Source organism: Rhinichthys klamathensis, unplaced genomic scaffold (assembly GCF_029890125.1).
Source record: "Rhinichthys klamathensis goyatoka isolate OS25496 unplaced genomic scaffold, OSU_Roscu_1.1 h1tg000044l_1, whole genome shotgun sequence".
NCBI lineage: Eukaryota > Metazoa > Chordata > Actinopteri > Cypriniformes > Leuciscidae > Rhinichthys > Rhinichthys klamathensis.
This window is the reverse complement of record NW_026606591.1, coordinates 73,307-93,748: the sequence shown is the minus strand read 5'-3', so window position 1 is coordinate 93,748 and position 20,442 is coordinate 73,307. Positions and strand designations below refer to the sequence as shown.

Below are 20,442 nucleotides of genomic sequence, written 5' to 3'. Positions count from 1 at the left end.
TGGAGGCAATCAGCCTGTGGCACTGCTGATGTGTTATGGAGGCCCAGGATGCTTCGATAGCGGCCTTAACCTCATCCAGAGTGTTGGGTCTTGCGTCTCTCAACTTTCTCTTCACAATATCCCACAGATTCTCTATGGGGTTCAGGTCAGGAGAGTTGGCAGGCCAATTGAGCACAGTAATACCATGGTCAGTAAAGCATTTACCAGTGGTTTTGGCACTGTGAGCAGGTGCCAGGTCGTGCTGAAAAATGAAATCTTCATCTCCATAAAGCTTTTCAGCAGATGGAAGCATGAAGTGCTCCAAAATCTCCTGATAGCTAGCTGCATTGACCCTGCCCTTGATAAAACACAGTGCACCAACACCAGCAGCTGACATGGCACCCCAGACCATCACTGACTGTGGGTACTTGACACTGGACTTCAGGCATTTTGGCATTTCCTTCTCCACAGTCTTCCTCCAGACTCTGGCACCTTGATTTCCGAATTACATACAAAACTGAGCAACAGTCCAGTGCTGCTTCTCTGTAGCCCAGGTCAGGCGCTTCTGCCGCTGTTTCTGGTTCAAAAGTGGCTTGACCTGGGGAATGCGGCACCTGTAGCCCATGTCCTGCACACGCCTGTGCACGGTGGCTCTGGATGTTTCTACTCCAGACTCAGTCCACTGCTTCCGCAGGTCCCCCAAGTTCTGGAATCGGTCCTTCTCCACAATCTTCCTCAGGGTCCGGTCACCTCTTCTCGTTGTGCAGCGTTTTTTGCCACACTTTTTCCTTCCCACAGACTTCCCACTAAGGTGCCTTGATACAGCACTCTGGAAACAGCCTATTTGTTCAGAAATTTCTTTCTGTCTTACCCTCTTGCTTGAGGGTGTCAATGATGGCCTTCTGGACAGCATTCAGGTCGGCAGTCTTACCCATGATTGCGGTTTTGAGTAATGAAACAGGCTGGGAGTTTTTAAAAGCCTCAGGAATCTTTTGCAGGTGTTTAGAGTTAATTAGTTGATTCAGATGATTAGGTTAATAGCTCGTTTAGAGACCCTTTTCATGATATGCTAATTTTTTGAGACAGGAATTTTGGGTTTTCATGAGCTGTATGCCAAAATCATCAGTATTAAAACAATAAAAGACCTGAAATATTTCAGTTGGTGTGCAATGAATCTAAAATATATGAAAGTTTAATTTTTATCATTACATTATGGAAAATAATGAACTTTATCACAATATGCTAATTTTTTGAGAAGGACCTGTAGATCTTTCCTTCAAAAGGATTTCCTTAAGACTTCAATCTTTCAAACTTCTTTTTTACTCTTATTCTTTCTCTGACAAAACGTTATTATCATCATATTAAACACTGATTTACTTTCAAATACACATTAACACCAGAAATTTGTGTGTTTTACACTTTTCTGAGTAGGCATTTAAAATGACGTGCTAAATGGCCCTGCTGACCATAATTAAAACACTCTCTGTCATCTGGTGAATTCGTTTCAGCCTTAACTACAGCATCAGACACTTGCCTATAGTTTGATCATTTTGAGCTTGCAAACAGCTACAACTTACTTCACACCATTGAAGCAGTGTGTCCCAATCAGGAATGCAAACAGAGCTGATAAGCAGTTCTCTGTATTCTTTTGACAGCATCTGTGTGTGTTTTCTCAGATCCATGAAGAAAGCTTTAGGCTGGACTGTGAACTCTGACTGTAAATCAATAATATTTTAATCAATTATAAAATTGATCTACAGTACATTAATTTCCATTTTAACTCCGACTGCCCACGAGGTTATTAGTTTTTCAACCATGTTCATGCAAAAATACCAGTAAGGGATGTGAATTAAGTGCAAGTGCATGATCACACATTACGTCACAATACAAAGAAATGTACATTGAAAAGTATTCTCCCTCAAAATTATGATTTATGTACAAATGAATGAATACTTTACACAGGTGCAATAACAAAAAATATACTCTTCAGATTTCCCTCTGGCTTTCTTGCCTGAGTTACATCTATATAATAAGGATGAGAGTGTTATGGGCAGCATCTTAAATATCTTCACTCCCACAGGAAACTGAACAGTAAGAACGAAGATTTAACATCTGAACTGCAGAAGGTTTTTGGACCTGGTTTGGTAATCAAAGTGGAGGACAGTTCTGGAGACTCTGGAGAATCCAGTCAAGCCGTCAAATACGCTCTCATCGCTGTCAGTGTTGTGCTGATTATAAGCATTGTGGTTATTTTGTCGCTGTCTGTCTATCTTGTCAAGTAAGTTATTACTGTTTTAAACTGGCCTAAAAAGAATTCCTAAATGAGAAATACATTTAAAGTCTGAAGTTACTGTTATACAGCTTTCCTAAAATGCAGTAATGTAATGCCAGTTATCTTCGATGTAATAAAATGACGTTTGACTCATATTTTAGGGGTAATTTTTGTGAAGACAATTAATATGATTGGTCAATTAGTTATAAAAAATATTTTTCCTGCCTCAGGAAAAAGGGCACAGATTCTGACACAAACAGCTCAACTACTGGCTGTGATTTACTCGAAAGGAGATGTAGTATTGGCACTCCTGCTGACTTTAAGTAAGTGCATTTCGTAACTCATTTGTGAAAATACAAAATATGCATCAGTTATATACGTTGGTTTGTTCTGAGATGTTTGTTTGACTAAACATGTTTCTTCTTTTGTTCCAGAAACCCAGAATCCATAGAGGTAAAACATCTAACTGTAATGACAAACTCAGAGTATAATTCATTAAGTATATTTTTTTGTACCATTCAATTATAATTTTGTCATAAAACATGGAATTTAAATTCTCATTTATATTTTTGTCCTATGTGTGTTCTGTTTTCTAGGATGAGGATAGTAACGGATCCTGACAGACAATCTGAGAATGGAAGTGATAATCGTGGAAACAGCATCTCTGCCCTCTGAAAACACCCTGATGGATCAAAGCTCCTCACTTCCTCTCAGTGGTGTACAAGACTTAGTGAGATGCCTTTTGTAGGCAGGCAGCATTTTTAAGGTTGAGTTCCCTACATGGACGAAAACACCATCGGGTGACAGAAATCAGGCTCTGGGCTTCAGCATTACAGGATTAACATCTCTGATCATGTGTCCTCAGTTCCAGGATCAGCCGTCATGTGACTCTCACAATGACAAACTCAAGTCACAACCAAGCGGCAAACTTCCGGTCTCTCTTGAATCCAACACGGAAGTGACTTAAACTGCAATTCATCGACTGGCCACTAGAGACAGCTGTTAAGACACATGTAGCACTGTAGAGCAAACAGGAGAGATGGTGCTGGATACGCCACAGTCATTGGATTGATTCCCAAGGAATACAAGAACTGCCAAATTTGTAAATGTAAATAAATGTATATTTTTTTAAATATAGCCTCTTTGTCTTTAATTCACATTTAGCATTTGGTAAAAAATAACAAACATTAAAAATGTTAAACATATTTTGTTACATTTCCAGATAAAATATCAAATAAAATAAAAACAAGATCCTACAATTACTTCTTTGAAGTGACCATCACATTTAAATTTTAATAATGGTCTCATAAAAGGGCCCTTAATGAAGGAATTTGGTTTGGAATTTTACTTCACATAACACACATTCACCAAATTGTCCAATTGTTATTTTTGCTGATGTATTCATGTGTATTGGGTTAAATGGTGGAAGAAAAGTTTGCAACATTTGTTTTATGAAAATGTGTGTTACACATTTCCTTTGGGAAGATTTCTTATGTGTCTCATAAAACTGTGAGTTAAGTCTGTCTATATAAGAATAATTATGTAACAGTGATAAGATGACAATAAAGTAACTAATATGCATTTTTACACAGACCACAACTACTGTGATTGGTCAGGATGGAATCTGTGGTAGCTTTGCATTCACATTCAGAATTAATAGCCTGGAAGCTTTTAATGAAAGCAGTGAGACTGATAAAACACAAACACTTTGAGAAGACCACAACAATAGATGTTAATATTGATTAGGCATGTGGAACTAAAGGTTGTTGTTTTTTAAGTACACGGAACAAAGACTTTTACAACTCCTGGAGGGAAACAACACATGCAACAGCACCCTCTGCATGTCAGGAGGAGCAGAGTGCGTAAAAATTCAAAGACATTTATCTATAGACTACTAGAGCATCATATAGAAAAACAAATAAAAAGCAGTGCATGAGAATGCAAAACTTGCTCTGTGTAAACCGGCCCTAAGGCAGCTCCCTATGGGAGTAGGCAGTAAGGCAACTTGCTAGATTTAGGAACAGAGCAAATACTCCCAATCACGGGCGTCAAGTGCAACTAATCTGAGTGTGTGTGATCGCTAACTCCATACTAAAAGACTTGCTCCCTTTTTCCATCAGAAAACGAAAGACACATATAATACAGATTTCTAAATGTGTGTTTAAATATATAATTTTATGTTAAAAAAAATAACTGTGCGCACATAACACATAAATCATAACTTCATTGCTGGTCAATGAATCGTAACTTTTTAACCTTACATATTTATTAAACTATAAAAATTATTTATTCAAACTTGTATATCTTATTCTAATGAATATATTTCAACAGGGTTACATTAACTACATTCGTTCGGAACCAAAATCGATCAACTAAGATCCTTATGCGTGCATGACATCGATCCTGTGATGTGACTATTTTGCGGATACGCACATTGCGATATCGATGCTAAAACGTTATATCGTGCTGCCCTAATCATGTTTTCTATATTACCAGAGATAGGGAAAAATCCTACTCCAGTATATACGTGTCCCCAAAAATGTTGGTACTCAAAAACGCTTCCCTCCACGTTTTCAGGTGCGCATCATTCATTTTTACCACTCATGCGCTCCAGTTATGTGCACCCCTGGATATAGATTGCAGATATGCTGTCCGAAGCAGACCTGTCAACCAACTCAGTGATGTATGTAATATAAACACAGCTCGCAACTATTCCCTGAATAGAATGGGAACATATGTGAAAACTAAAAGCAAAATCACCACATGAATGAGTGTATTATTTTGCTGTTTTTCTTCCTTCTCTTTTTTTACACACTCATTACAGAATGAGCCAACGATGGCTCTGTAACGTCCAGTTTATAAAATCGAACAAAAGTGTGAAGCGAAGCCTAACTTGTTGCCGCACGAATGTCCTGAACTGAATGCCCTTAAACAGTGCCCATGAGGTAGCCATACCTATGGTAGAATAAGCTCTCAGCCCTTCCGGAGAACTGAGAGCCATTTTATTATAACCTAATATAATAGCTTACACTACCCAGTGGGACAGGTGCTGATGTGAAATAGGTTTACCCTTATAAGAATCAGCCCATGAATCAGCTCTTCCTTAGTACCTTTGTTCTGTCCACATAGTGAAGCAATGCACGGACAGGGCAACGGAACAATGAAGCCGCTCTTCTTCCGATGAGGAAAATCCCAGCGGATGAAAAGCCAGTAAATCCACCTGGTTACAGACTTGAGCTGATTCACTCACTTTAGGAACAAATGCTGGATTAGTTCTGAGTCACCCTTGAGTAATCAATAGTGAGTAATCAAAACTGGGGCTGGGTGAAAAATCTCCCCTCGTGCTTGTGAGAGGAGGTCCTTGCACAACGGGAGAGGCCAAGGCTGGTCGCACAGGAGTTGAATTATCTCCATCAGCCACAACTACCCTGGCCAGTTCGGGGCGATCAGTATTACTGAGTGACTGTACTCTCCAGAGGTGTAAAGTCCAGGTTCAGAAAGTAAAAGTCCTCGGTATTTTGTTCCAATCACCTGGATTTGTTCATTAGCACAGTTTTTCAGCCAGGAGATATAACTAATTAGTGAAATCAGCTGGCTGAGTTCATGGGTGGAATAAACATATGGCAGGACTTTTACTTTCTGTCCCCTGGACTTTACACCTCTGGTACTCTCTTATGGCGGCCATACACTGTGCGATTTTCGTCCGCTTTTGAGCCGAATTCTGACTCGTGCGACTCTTTTTCGGGTCGGACTGATTTTCAGCTTTGTTGTGCGTCATGCAGTGTTCGTGCAGTGTACAGGGAGAAACGAGAGGCGATTAACCTCTCCCGATCGACAATCGGATGGTCGGATGAATTTCTGGCATGTCAGAAATTTGTTGTCGCTCCTCGTGACTATATCGCACAGTTGAAGCAAAGCTACGAACCGATTGCCCTAAGCTCAGTGTTTTTTCCCTCACTGCGCCTGCGCGAAAACAGAAGTTTAACCATTTCATCTGCAGCAAAAATAAAATTAAAATAAAAACGAAAGATATAATTTTTGTATATTAAAATAATACAAAACATTTGCTGACCACTCTCGGGACTAATGAGAGCCCGAAAGAAACTGTCCAAAACTTGTATAGGCTGTGCCCTGATAGGCAAACCTGAGGAATTTTCTGTGTGCCGGCTAGATGTCTATGTAAATCTTCTTTCAGATCGACTGATGTACACCAGTCTTTGGGACGAATATAATGACAGACTTTTGAGCGAGAGCATTTTGAATTTGTACTTTCTGAGGTGTTTGTTGAGGTCCCGCAAATCCAGATTGTCTCAGCCCACTGCCTGGATGCACAGGGAATGAGTTTATTATTTTCACACCACACATGTCCTTTTGAAAACTGCCCTCTACCCTCCATTGTTTGTAACCCCGTGGGAGGAGGGGGGAGAAAGTCTCTGTGGGGCACTGAGGGAACCGGTGCCAACTTCACAACTGAAATGGCCATAAGATAAGTTCTACTCTTTATTATATAAAATCATCAGCATAACATAATAAAAACAATCTTTCTTAAATGTATGTACAGTGTTTATTGTGTGTGATCTTTGACTTGTTCTGTAATGTCACTAAAATGCTGCTGTAATAAATATATCGCTGGTTCTGATAAACAAGCCTCATATAAGCAGTGATAAGTGTCAGGGTTATGTTCTGTGTTGTCTGTCTTCATTTGTGTTCACCTTCTGTTTGCTCATTTTCAGTTGACCCAGTTTTTCCATGTTTCTTTATATCATCTCCTTCGCCTGTCCCTTGTTTTTCAGCTCATTAGTCCTCGTTTGGTTCAGTATTTATATAGTCCTATGTTTCCTGAGTTCTTTGTTCTCTCTGAACGTTAGTAAAGTTTTGCAAGCCTGTTTCTCTGTATCTCCCTGAGTTGTTTGTATTAAAGACTGTTCTCTTGATATTTCGTCTTCGTGAGTAAAGGATATAGATTTTATATATATATAATCTGAGTTACCGAGCAGTGGAGGGTGTGAATTATTCATCGTTGATATAATTGTTATTCATGTTACAGTCATTATTAGGATGATCACTTCCTCAACATGATCTTGTATCATCCTATTTTGTTTTAATGAGCGATTGACTCTTCATTCTTCTTCTTATTATTACCTCACCCACTTACTAAATAAGTAAATAAATTGATGTGAAATATTGACTTGAGTTGAAATTATTCCGTTATATGACCAGAAAGAATGTGAAGTGATACAAGAGGCACGAGTACAGTGTATGAGATTGGTTGCCAGGGGCAACAGCCAAACATGCAGTTCAGAATGTTGTGATTGACCAATCAGAATCAAGTATTCCAGAGGGATCATCATAATAAACAAGAATAGACCTGGATTACTGAACCCTTTGCATAAGGAGGAATGGTATCAAGATCAAGTAGGTTTAAAATCTCAGCTATCCTCTGATAAACTCATAACATGAAACTACTTCCAGAAAATTCCTCCCACAGCACTCCTCATTATTGGCCTTTATGAAGCACCTTTGATACTTGCTTACACCAGAGAATAACTGTTTATGGCATACAATAAGGAACAGCCCAGGGGGAAGTTACACAAGGAAATTCGGAATATTCATTCTCTTCCCTGCCAGCCTTCATAATACAGCGAAACTGACAGTGAATTATGGAAAAGATGGATTTTCTCTCTATTTTATTTATTTTAGCTTGTCTTCATGTCCACAGTGCTAGGAGTGTTATTGGTAAGTCAGAATTCATTCATAACCAGCTGAAGTATACATTTTAAATTCAAACATGTCGATGTGAGGCCTAACTTATTTTAAAAAGATATATCTAGTTACTATTTATATTATTTAGTTTTATCTATTGTCTACTGTTAAAAAAAAACTTTTTTTTACAGGACAACAGTCTTCTAATGAAGTAAAATGCTTGTCAGGATTTAATAGGAAACTTTATTCAGTAATATGTGTTTAATATAATGATATGAAATGATTTAAGATTAAATTACATGAGTAATATTCATTTTACAATCATAAATCAGAATGACAACTGTCTGTTCATTTTGTCACCATCAGCATAATAAAAATAATAATGAAAAATTAAAATTAATCTTAAAACTGTATGCTCGTTTAAATTGTAATACATCTTGTTTTTACTGTATTGTGTGATTTAGTGTATTTTGTGCTGCCATTTTGGGCTTCAAGCTGTTTGTTAAGTCCTCAAACCAATGACTTGTTTGTGTTTAAGGTACTTTACCTATAGACTGTGCAGCTGGAACCAATGGCAGAATTGGGGAAATCCAGGAGGGATACGAAGGTGAGAAATGTCCACAATATCAGATGTTTCTTTTCACATTTGCAAGCAAAAAAATAATAATAATAATTTGCCTGGGAAAACCCAGACAATTTCCGGCAAATTTAGATTGGCTCTGAAAGTTAGTCTGGCAAAGAGCTCATTCAAGCCCATTTCCAATCCGCCGAAATCGAGGCACCAATCAGAAACGTTGGGGCGGGCTTTACACGATGACGACAGCGCTGGGATTTTGAAGCAGATTTTGTAGCCTACATTACAAAGATGGATGCCGCCGTCGAACATCACTCGTTCCAATCAGCTATCGCGTCTGTTTTAAGCGATTTGAATGTTTCATTTTAGTTAAAAACCGAGCAAAGAACAACACTCGGAGATTCTCCGCCGCTCTGCATACGTCATCTCCTTCATCGCTCTGATTGGGTTTAGGTCTATCCGCGACGTCCGTTGGTGACGCCCCTCTGGAAATGATTTGTCTATGACGCTATGCCAGACCATAACTCAGCTACAACTGAGAATGGTCTGGTTTTAACCAGGCTAAATAATATTAATAATAATTAGGAGCAAAAATGTAATTACTTTATTTCAATGTAAATTATATTGGAATTGATTTGTATTGAAACAGCTTAAATAAAATAATCAGTGTTGGGAAGGTTACTTTGGAAATGTAATAGGTTACAGATTACAAGTTACCCTATTTAAAATGTAATAAGTAGTGCAACTATTTTAATTACTAAATAGTTATGTACTTTAGTACTAAAGTAATGTAACAGATTACATTTGATTACTTTTTTAATCAAACTAATTTTCATCACTCGTCATGGTGACAGAATCAGGCCCGCCCACAGAAATGACTGGGCCCCTGAAAAGGTCCAGTGAATGGGCCCTCCCCAAATCTGCAATAGGCTACTTATATCGTGTGCAGGGGCGTCACTAGGATTTTCATTTTAGGGGGGGCTAAGCTCCCAATATGACTTTTTTTTTTTTTTTTTATTATTAAAAAAAGGTAACACTTTAGTTTAGGATCTAAAGCTCACTATTAACCATTTTCATTACCATGCAAAGGCACGGTTTTATAATAACTGTGGTCCCAAATGTGAGGTAGGGCAAAAAGGGGGGTTCTAGGTCTCCCCGAGAACTCGGATCTACATATGTGCATTTTAAGATGTTCTGAAGGCCAAAAAACTTGGATAGTGGGGGCAGCTGATTATTTTTCTCTCCTCATCAGCATCACACTCTTTTTCTCTTTGTTTTTATCTTGCCCAGCTGAGCTTTGACTGATATAGGCTTTTCATTTTTGTCTGTCAGTGAAGAAAGTAAACATAGGGTCAACTGATAGGTTGATTTTGCCTATAAATCATTTTCTCCGACGCGTTTATTTACTGAAAGCTACTAAAGGTAATTAAGTTTATCAAATGCATTCACAATATGTAGGCTACACATTCATTATTGATCTTATGCCTAATACAGGGCCGTAGACAGGGCTTTATAATCACAGAGGTCCTAAATTTGAGGTTGGTAGGGGGTTCAAATTTTTTATTTCTCGATGTGCATTTCAAGACGTTTGAAGACCAAAAAAAGATAAGAAATAGCTTTAAAACCATGTCAGTGGGCAGTAGATTATTTGTCAATACCTGCTCTCTTCTCATCTCCATCACTCTTTCTTTTTTTCTCAGTCTCTTCATCCCTTTCTCTTCCCCTCCTAAAGCTGAGCTTTTTTAATTTACTAAAGGCTACAATTTGTATTATATTCTCAATATGTACACATTCATTATTAATCTTGTGCCTAACATGATGAAAACGGCTTTGTTAATGTTTCTTGTTAACTAATTATTACATTACACGAGTCACGTTACATAGGCCTATTTTCAGTTCAAAATGGCGAAATTAGACAAAACTATTAGTTTGCCTGATTATTTTTTTTCATTCGTTTAACATTTATGACCTAATAAAAAGTAAAATATGAAATGTTAAGTTTAGCTACTTACATCTCATCTCGCACTTGACCGTACGCGTCGAGTCACACTGTTAAAATTCGCGCTCAGCAGCGTCTGTGAACATAAAGCCCGCCTACTTTGATTGATTTGATTGGTCATCTCAAATATTCTGACATTGACGAGCAGTGACAGACCAATGAGGATCAGATTAACACACACACACGAACACACACACCCTGTCCTCTGTTTCTGACGACGTGCTCTCTGCTCGGCGCAGCTGTGGATTGAAGATGAAGAACGCGCTGCTGAATCTGATTATAATGGTGTGTTCACACCGAACGCGAATTTAATTATTTGCGCGAGTAGATTACATACAAAGTCAATGCAAAGACGCGAATAGACGCATCATTCGCGCCGGGCGTCGCGAATGACGCGAATTGGGCGACGCGTTTGCCGCGAACGTCTTCCGCACAAGTTGAAAAATTTGAACTTGAGTGGAAGATTCAAGCGTCTAACTAGACGCGTATTTGACGCTCTATTCGCGTTCGGTGTGAACACACCATAAGGCTGCCACTCTGCAGTGCAGAAGCAAATTCCATCCTATCTTCGATATGTTGGAATAGTTTTAGCCGGACAGTTCACATGACAACTGCTGTAAATGACATGAAATATTCGTCCTGATAAGGCCTCATTAGATAATTTACAGGACGATTTCAGGCAATCGATTGCTTCAATCACACTGGGGAGGTGGTGAGCAATATGTCTTACTTTTTCTTTTACTGTCTATGGTCTTACCGCGTCAATTCGCGCACTCCATCGTGTGTCACTCACTTGCGCTGCTGACCGCGAACTGGCGCGAAGCACTGGCGTTTTGACTTTGCGTTACGTACAACAAAAATTAGCATACTCAGACCATTTTCAGGAGAGAGGGGTGTTTCATTATGACACAGGCTACATTTTACTCAAGCAACATTAAATAAAATGCATTTTTTTCTCATTTTCTACAATAAATGGTGCTATTTTGGTTAAAAATAAAATATGGTAACCTTTGCTTATATTTAGGATGAACATAATTATTGCTGGACTGCATGGGCCCCCCCTAGCGGCTGGGCCCCAGAAAACGTTCCCCTTTATCCCCCCTTATGGACGGCCCTGGACAGAATAAAGCCTAACGAACCAATCAAAAGCATCAGAATAGCATCACTTTACTAAACAGCCTTAAAGCAAGAGACATGCATATCAAAAACAGGCAACGCAACAAATTAATATAATTCAACATATCCTAGCTTTTGACAGAACATATTCAGATATAAACCCCTTTGAAATCGTAAACATTTTCTTAAGTAACTGTAATTTAATTACACATTTTGTTTCAGTAACTGTAACCGATCACAGTTACATTTACCGGTATTTTGTAATTAAATTACGTAACTCAGTTACATGTAACTAGTTACTCCCAAACAGTAAAAATAATTGATATTTGATTTTAAAAAAAAAACCCTCTGTAGTCATTTAAAATTGCATGTGAATATAAAGAGTAGCAATGCAAGAACAATTCTGGCATTATCTAGCATTTATGTTTAGATTGTGTGTCAGAATATGTATCTGATCTGGCCTTCAGGAGTTGTAGAGATTATCACTAATATTGGACCTGATGATCGTCTGGTGCTGGAGTCATACCTCTTTCCCATTGGTGTAACATATCTGGAGCTGATTTACTCTAATGAAGACTCAACCCATACGGTGCGAACCGTCAAACCACTGGATGCTGATGCACTAAAGGAGGTTTGTCCCTCACTGATCCACATTTACACTGAAAAAAAATGTTAAAATGTTTTGTCAGTTCAACTTCGAATATGTACTTCATGTGGTAACATCTACAAAAATTGTTTTTGTTGAAATGAAATAAATTATTTAAGATTACTGATTATTCTTGAAAAATAAGATTTTACTGTAGCATAGCAGATATAACCTGATTTCTCCAGCTAAGTAAAATTACTTAAGTTTGATATAATCTTTTTTCTTTTATATGATGAAAGTCCTTTTCCACCATGTAAATACACTAAAAAATATTCATTACCATTTCTTTACATACAATTTAATTTAGTTTAATTTACATTATTTATTACATTTTTGTTTGTCCAATCTAATTTTAAAATTAATTTACAGAGGCTTAACTTTCAATCAAGTCGTGTCATTCATCATTATACACAATGTATATAATCAACCACTTAGTAAAGACAGGTGTCAGTACTCTATACTGCCCTCTATAGGTCTGGTGTAGTCGTATGTGTCAAAATGTGTCCGTCCTGAGCTTTATTGGAAATTGTATATTAGATCAATGTAACTCAGTTAAGTTAAAACAGTATTCCCTTGTTTTATGTTACATAAACCTGATTGAATTAGGTCACAACAACAAAATTAGAATTTATAGGTAGAATCAGGTAGAAATACCTCCTTAAAGCAACAACTACACATTCCCTTATTTACAGTATATATATCTATTTTTTCAATTTTAATATCTTCAATGGGATTTAAGCTTAAGTTAATTGTATTCGATTTTATTTTTTAAATTCATAAAGAAATGAAGTGCCACATGTCTCTTTGTGTGTTTTATTTCTTCTAGTCAGGAGGGGTTTTGTATTATTCACTCACTTGCCCAAACCCGTTGGTAAGTTTAAACAATAACATTATTAAATTATTCAATAAGACAAAGTATTATAGAAATAAAGATTCAGCACATAAACCTTCACTATAAAGTCTACATTTTCCATTTCAGCTGAAAAACATCAGGACGTTAAAAGTTCAGGATGTCAATGACAATCCTCCGATCTTCCAGAGTAAAACATACAGCGCCACAGTGTCAGAGGTGTGTGTAATGTCACATCTTTAAACAGCAGAAGTGTGTTTGGTCACTCAGAGACTCACATCTCTTTGTAAACTGTGTCTTTTGCTCCAGACGACAGCTGTGGGTTCAGATGTGCTCAGGGTTATAGCGGAAGATGCAGATGTTTCTCCAGAAAACAGCAATATTACATATTCTATACTGGTGAGTCATGAATGATTCCCATATTTTTTATATAATATCATACTAGGCTTCCACAAAACCGCATTACTGGTATCAGGCACTAGATTACATTTTCAACAGGACTGTCAATCAATTAAAGTATGTATCATACCTAATCTCATGGGTTTTTTAATAATTTGTATTCATGCAAATTCTTTTTAAGGAAAGGAAACTAAATAATATATTTAATTAGTCAGTAGCACAGCTTGTGTCCATGAATTACATTTGAATTCATCACCTCATCTTCACTAACAGCCTCCAGCACCAGATGATTTTGAAGTGAGAAGTGACGGAAACATCAGGCTGAAACAACGTCTGAACTACAACAATGCTCAACAGCACATCTTCACCGTGCAAGCTAAAGTAAAGACAAACTCTCTGACATCCGACTAACCTCCAGATTACTTTGATCACTAAACTCCATAGAATTGCTTTGTTAGTTTATTCTTTAAAGGAATAGTTCACACAAACTTTGTCACTGTGTAATCACTCGTAGAACACAAAAGCAAATATTAAGCAGAATGTCCAAGCTGCTTTTTCCATGAAAGTAGATGACTCAAATTACACAATTTTCATTTTTGAATAAACATTTGTAATAAAACACTGTTTTTTTGTTTGTTTGTTTTTTGCAGGATATAGGAGAACTCAGTGACACCACAACAGTTACAATAACAGTTGAAGATTTTGACAATCTAAACCCTTATTTTGATCACAGTCTCTACAAGGCATCCATTGAGGAAAATCAGGTAAATGATGTCATGATCAATAATTAAACGCATGTCTGACCAAACAAATGAAACCCTTCATGTCTTTTCTGTCCATGCACAGGTAGGACAGTTTTCAGAAGTCACTCCTGAGGCCATAAAAGCTCAAGATGGCGACACGGGCATCAACGAGCCTGTAGTTTACAGCATAAAATCAGGTGCTATTAATATAAAAGTCCTAATATAAAAAACCTCCACCTGTTTCCAAAATTTATATTTCCAAAAGCACTTTAGACACCTAATAATACACTTCTATTTGAATAAATACGTGTACTCATATTCTATATTAAGTTTCTGATAATAACACAGCAAATATCCACATTTCTGTTCCAGTCCTTCCAAATGAATATCAGAGCAACTTTGACATCGATCAAAACAGTGGAGTCATCTCTGTGAAAACAGCACTAGACAGAGAGGAAATCGACCAGATAACTGTTCACATTCAGGTATCAGACGTTTCTGAAGACATTCATGAAAACCATTAGGTTGATGTTATGAATCGGAAGAGATTATATTTTCTATTCATGATTTCCTTTTAAATAGGCAACTCAGCAGGATGATGCCAGTAAGACGGCTAACGCTGTGGTGTCCGTCACCATTGAGGATGTGAATGACAACCCTCCAAAATTTGACCAGGATGAGTACACCGTATCTATTCTGGAAAATTCATTACAGGATCAGTTGGTGCTTCAGATTAAAGTCACTGATCTAGACCAGGTACAGTTCCTGAAAACATCACTGTCTGTTTGTAAAGTAATATAATTATTGAGAGATTCGAGGCTGCTGTATTGTGAATAAGTCACGGCGGAAGGGCGTTGGCCTCCTGCCTACAATACCTTCAGCCGTGACTTATTCACAATACAGCCCGTCCTCGATTACCTTATTGCTTTTATAAAAAAGGTTACCACACAATTGAAATATTAAAACCAAAAATGTACATATTAAATGTTACTTTTTAAAAGTAAATTCATTAAATGTTATCTTTCCACTTACACTTCCGTGACAGTAAATGGCAAGAGAATGTCATAACATGCCTCATCTTGTGGAGCTCAAATATAAACCGAAAATAGTTCACATCTGCTATCCTTTTTTAAACACCATATATGATATCTTCTCATACACATATCTGCTTATCTCTCAGCATGAGAAAAAAGAATTAGTTTAAAACAGACCGATTCGCTGCACAATGCGAGTTTGAGACGTCATAACAGTGTAAATTGATGGACATACAGTAAAAATACATGAAACGGAAAACTATTAAATACAGTCATGTTACCTCCGCACTTCGGAAACTGTGGGCTTTGACACAGACATGCGCACACATCAACATATCTCCCATAAGAGAAGACTCTTCCTGACAGCAGGAAGGGCGTGGCCTCAAAATGAAAGGTAACATAACAGTAGCAGAGGTCCCTCATAATTCATTACATAAATAATAAACAAATAATTTAGCTGAAATACATAACACATGGAACTATATTTATTGTTAATTTTGCTAAGGATGGTTGCAGGTAAAATGTCTCGGTTACGTATGTAACCCTCGTTCCCTGAAGGAGGGAATGGAGGCTACACGTCGGGTCAGTGAACCGCTGAATTGGGATCTTGCAAAACGGCAAATTTCAGCGCCCTGCATAAGCTGTGTTTGGTCCATGTACAGGCATTAAGCACGGACGGGACAGAGCAAAGCTAGGGCTGGGTCTGCCTCCTTCAGGTGAAGCGCTTGCAGGTGCACTACCTGCTCCCAAAAGGGAGTGGTTAAAACCTTGGGCACAGTACTCATGAGTACTGTCTTTATCGACAGGATTTTTAATTCAGCTGTTTGCCGTGAACACTAGAGACAAATCCCAAGAGGGTATAGAGGTGGGGCAAGGCATCAACTGCATTGTGATGTGTGGCAATCAAGGCAACATACACTTTCAGGGTGAAGGGAGCCAGCCTTCGCTCCAACCCATGCTGCGTGAAGTAAAGCACAGCCCTGATTGGGCATCTCCAGTGGTCTCCCCATTGGGAAGAACACCACTCAACGAATAGGTTCCACTTCACCACATAGAGGGGCCTCGTAGAGGGGGCCAGTGCGTCTGTGCCGAGGGTCCCATTGGTCAGGGTAGTAAAACAACTGGCAATGCGACGTGTCCGGAGAGGCAAACAGATCTACCTGTGCATCTCTGAACCACTTCCAAATCAGCTGGACCGCCTGGGGATGAAGTCTCCATTCTCCCAGAAGCGCAGGCTGTTGTGAGAGCTCGTCGGCTGGACGATTGAGCACGCCTGGGATGTGAATTGCACAAAGCGATCTCAGATGCTTCTGACTCCAAAGGAGGAGATGGCTGGCAAGTTGCATCATGCGAGGGGAACGTAGACCACCCTGGCGGTAGAATTAGTTTAATGCAACGGTTGCAGTGCTGTCCTTACAGACCAGTACATGCTTGCCATGGAGCAGCCCTTTGAGGTTGTGCAGCGCAAGACGTACTGCTAGCAACTCGAGGCAGTTGATGTGCCAAAGCAGTTGTGGACCCGTCCACAGACCTGAGACAACATGCCAGTTGTACGTGGCCCCCACCCGGTGGCAGAGGCATCCGTGAAAACCACAGAATGCCTGGACACTTGTTCTAGGGAAACTACTGCCTGTAGAAACGAAGGGTCCAACCACGGGCAGAAGGTTTGGCAACGGGGTAATGGAAACCCGGCATGTGCCGATCTCTGCCACACCCATCTCAGAACGTGGCCGTGTTGAAGCGACCTCATATGTAGCGGCATATCTGCGCCATTACTGTGGCTGCAGCTGCCATATGCCCCAGGAGCCTATGAAATAATTTGATTTGGGCCACTGTCCTGCCTTTGAATGAATTCAAGCAGTTCAACGCTGACTGTACACGCCAGTCGTCGAGGTAGATGAGAATGCGAACAACACGTTCTCTCAGAGGAACAATGGCCACCTCCGTGACCTTCGTAAAGACGCGAGGCGACAGGGGCAGCCCGAAGGGGGAGGACTTTGAACTGAAATGGCCGCCCTTCGAACACAAACGATAGAAACGGTCTGTGCCAAGGGAGAATCAAGCCATGAAAGTACGCCTCCTTCAGGTCGATCACTGGGGACGTGGGCATTAGAAAATGTGTTTCTGTGTCAACATTTTGAACGGGAGCTTGTAAAGGACCCGATTCAAAACTCAAAGGTCCAAGATCGGTCGTAACCCACCACCTTTCTTGGTTACAGTGAAGTACGGGTGGCCACCACATCCAGAACTAGAACAGGGAATAGGCAAAGGATGTATTTGAGGTTGATTTCAACACGCGATGGTCATGTTCCCACAATGTAAACATGACGCATCCACAAACGCTCCCTCAATGTGCTTAAGACCCAGACACGAGAGGCAGTGATCATGACCATCAACCGGAGCAAGATGATGACCGCATCCACAAACACACGGGCGAAATGACATCTTTAAAAAGACACAGATATCACACCTGTGCATACAAGCAGGGAATAGTGCAGCCCGCTGTGTGCTCTCACAACTCTTTGAAGGCACAACCTCTCTGAAGAGCTGTGAAAACAGCTGTTAGAAATGCTCTTTTTGAAGTTCACGTTCTCCACTGAGTGCCCCGTCACACCAAGACCAACCGAGAGGCACCTTCCAGGAAGAGCAGTCGACTCGCAGTAGAACACTTGTCTGTGAATTTGGCAAAGCAGAACACATGTAGCGCTCGGCTCCGAAGAGAAAGGCAAATATGCGATGCATCTGCTTCCGTATTTATACCCGCGGAGCGTTGAATGCAAAACCAGCATGCCAATGTGCATTGGCTCATTTAGTTACACTCGAAGTGGATTTGTCTCTCAAGCAAGATCCCAATTTGTCGGTTCACTGACCCGTTGGCTGTTGGGAGTGACCGACTTAAAAGGAACTAACCATTTTATAATCCTTAAACTTCTGCATTTCCAAATGTAACTCTTATAGTATTCAAGCAACATCCACCAAAGTCTGTCTGTGTAGAAACTGCCTAGAAATGCCCTTGCAACCTCTCAAAATAATTTAGCAACAACCTAACAATAACCAGAAAACACTAGCAACCACATATCAACACCCTTCTTATAAACACCCTGCTTGTTCTAGGTTGTTGCAATGTCGTTTCCATGCACGGGTAACTCATCACTCTTGCATGGTGACCACATAGCAACTACTCAGAACACATTTGCATTTTCTTAGTAACCCTCAGCTACCCAGAACACTCTAGCAACAACTTAAAACACAGTAACATCTTAGCTACCCCAGCAACAAATTGGTAGAATTCCCTACCAACTACTCAAAACAGTTTAGCAACAGCTTAGTCATGGTAGTATACAAGGAATATCTCTTCTAACTGCGCAAGTATGTAAACTACACAAGATCTAAATAACCTTCAGATTAATCATGTAAAGTTCCATGCAAGGTTTTGTCAAGCTTATTTTTTTTTATGTACTTACCTTTTTTAGTTTTCTCTCCGATTAGGGTGGGTTCTCTAAAGGTAATTTTATAATGGATAACAGTACCTTCGCTATCAACAGTCAAGGAATAATATCACTCCAGAGAAACGCTTCCTTGGATAGAGAAACTGCAGACAATTACACCATACAGGTACAAAGCAATCACATTCATTTCTTAAATCCAGCTATTTACAATATGTTCAGGATGACTATTCACTCTGAATGGGATGCTTGCATTGTCTTTCTCAGGTTGTAGCTGTAGACCAGCCTGTCGATGGTTTAAGCTCCACAGCTCAGGTCATCATCACTGTTCTGGACGTCAACGACAACAACCCACAATTCCTTCCTCTCCCAGAGATCATTGAGATTCAGGAAGGTGCATACACACCCTCATCACCTGGAGAGGTGTGCGAAATCTCAGCCACAGACGCTGACATTGGAGACAACGGTCGTGTCAACATCACTACTTTCTCTTACAGCAATTTCTTCCGCTTCAGAGAGGTGAGGACATGAACCTATTGACATGACAATGTATTCTCAGATATTCAGATCTTATTTAAATAAAAAAAAAATAAAAAAATTTCATTCCCATTGTTAGGATGGGACTCTACTAGCTATCGAGGAGCTGGATCGAGAGACACAGGATGTGTATGAAGTGGTCATTGTTGCTATGGATCATGGGATGCCACAGGGAAATGTAATTTATTTTTATTTGTATGATTTCCTTGATGCAACCTTGTACTTCAATACAGTTTTGAGTCTGTTCATGGACTTCAAGTGCATATTGCAAGTGTAGAAAAAAATCACAAGAACTATCTTGAAATGCAAGCTCCAATCTGTTCATCAGGCTTTATGCAATATATTTAAGTCAGTGTAAATATGTGGCAGGATACAAATCTTGTTCCAAAAGTATCATGGAACCAAATTTTTAAAACACTTTTTAGGGTTTTGTTTAAGGCACAACGTAGCACATAATCTAGATGACATAGAACAGGGGTAGGCAAATTTCTTCCTGAACGGAGAGGATCTTCGCCTGGTCTCAGAATTCAAATACCTTGAGGTAGTCCTTGACTCAACACTTTGCTTCAAAAGTCAAGTAAAAAAAGTAGCAAAGGTTGTCAAATTTAATCTTCAAAATTTTTGGCACATTCGAAATAATTTAACTATGGGTGCTGCTAAAACATATTTTTATTCGATGAATGTTTCTCATTTTGATTACTGTTTGACAACTTGGTCTCTTGCTTGCCCCACAACACTTAAAACCATAGAAAGTCTATATAAAAAGGCATTAAAAACATTAGGTAAAAAACCACTGTCCCACCACCACTGTCAAGTGCTAAAAAAAACATAGATTATTAGATTTTCAAAATTAATTAGATTAATTTGAAAATGGCCTGTCTGATATATAAGGTCCTTCACTCCCTCGCTCCGCCATCTCTGAAGGACTTCATTAAATCGAAAGAAATTTCTCTAAGGACCACACGAGCCTCTACTAGTTTAGAGGAGGTCCTGTCTGTCCGGGGTGGGAACCTGTGGAACAGTCTTCCTCGAACACTAAGAGAATGTACCACATATAGCTCGTTTAAAGTCCAGCTGAAAAAAATGGCTATGGGCAAATCAAAGCTGCACACACTAGTATGTATGTTTTATCCTTTTTTTAAAT

At 39.2% G+C, this 20,442-nt stretch overlaps 1 protein-coding gene and 1 long non-coding RNA gene across 2 annotated transcripts in view; both read left to right on the top strand.

Annotated features, from left to right (window-relative positions):
* Positions 1-20,442, top strand: part of LOC130082361 (uncharacterized) — a 55,646-nt gene that overhangs the window by 25,635 nt on the left and 9,569 nt on the right. The gene's annotated exons all lie outside the window — the stretch shown is intronic.
* Positions 1-20,442, top strand: part of LOC130082357 (protein dachsous-like) — a 49,807-nt gene that overhangs the window by 19,796 nt on the left and 9,569 nt on the right. Inside the window, exons 4-14 of the mRNA XM_056247205.1 lie at positions 13,116-13,160; positions 13,269-13,358; positions 13,449-13,538; positions 13,812-13,919; positions 14,189-14,302; positions 14,385-14,478; positions 14,654-14,766; positions 14,864-15,037; positions 18,805-18,930; positions 19,029-19,280; positions 19,378-19,476. Coding sequence (XP_056103180.1) covers positions 13,116-13,160; positions 13,269-13,358; positions 13,449-13,538; positions 13,812-13,919; positions 14,189-14,302; positions 14,385-14,478; positions 14,654-14,766; positions 14,864-15,037; positions 18,805-18,930; positions 19,029-19,280; positions 19,378-19,476 — 1,305 coding nt within the window. The remainder of the gene's footprint in view (positions 1-13,115; positions 13,161-13,268; positions 13,359-13,448; positions 13,539-13,811; positions 13,920-14,188; positions 14,303-14,384; positions 14,479-14,653; positions 14,767-14,863; positions 15,038-18,804; positions 18,931-19,028; positions 19,281-19,377; positions 19,477-20,442) is intronic.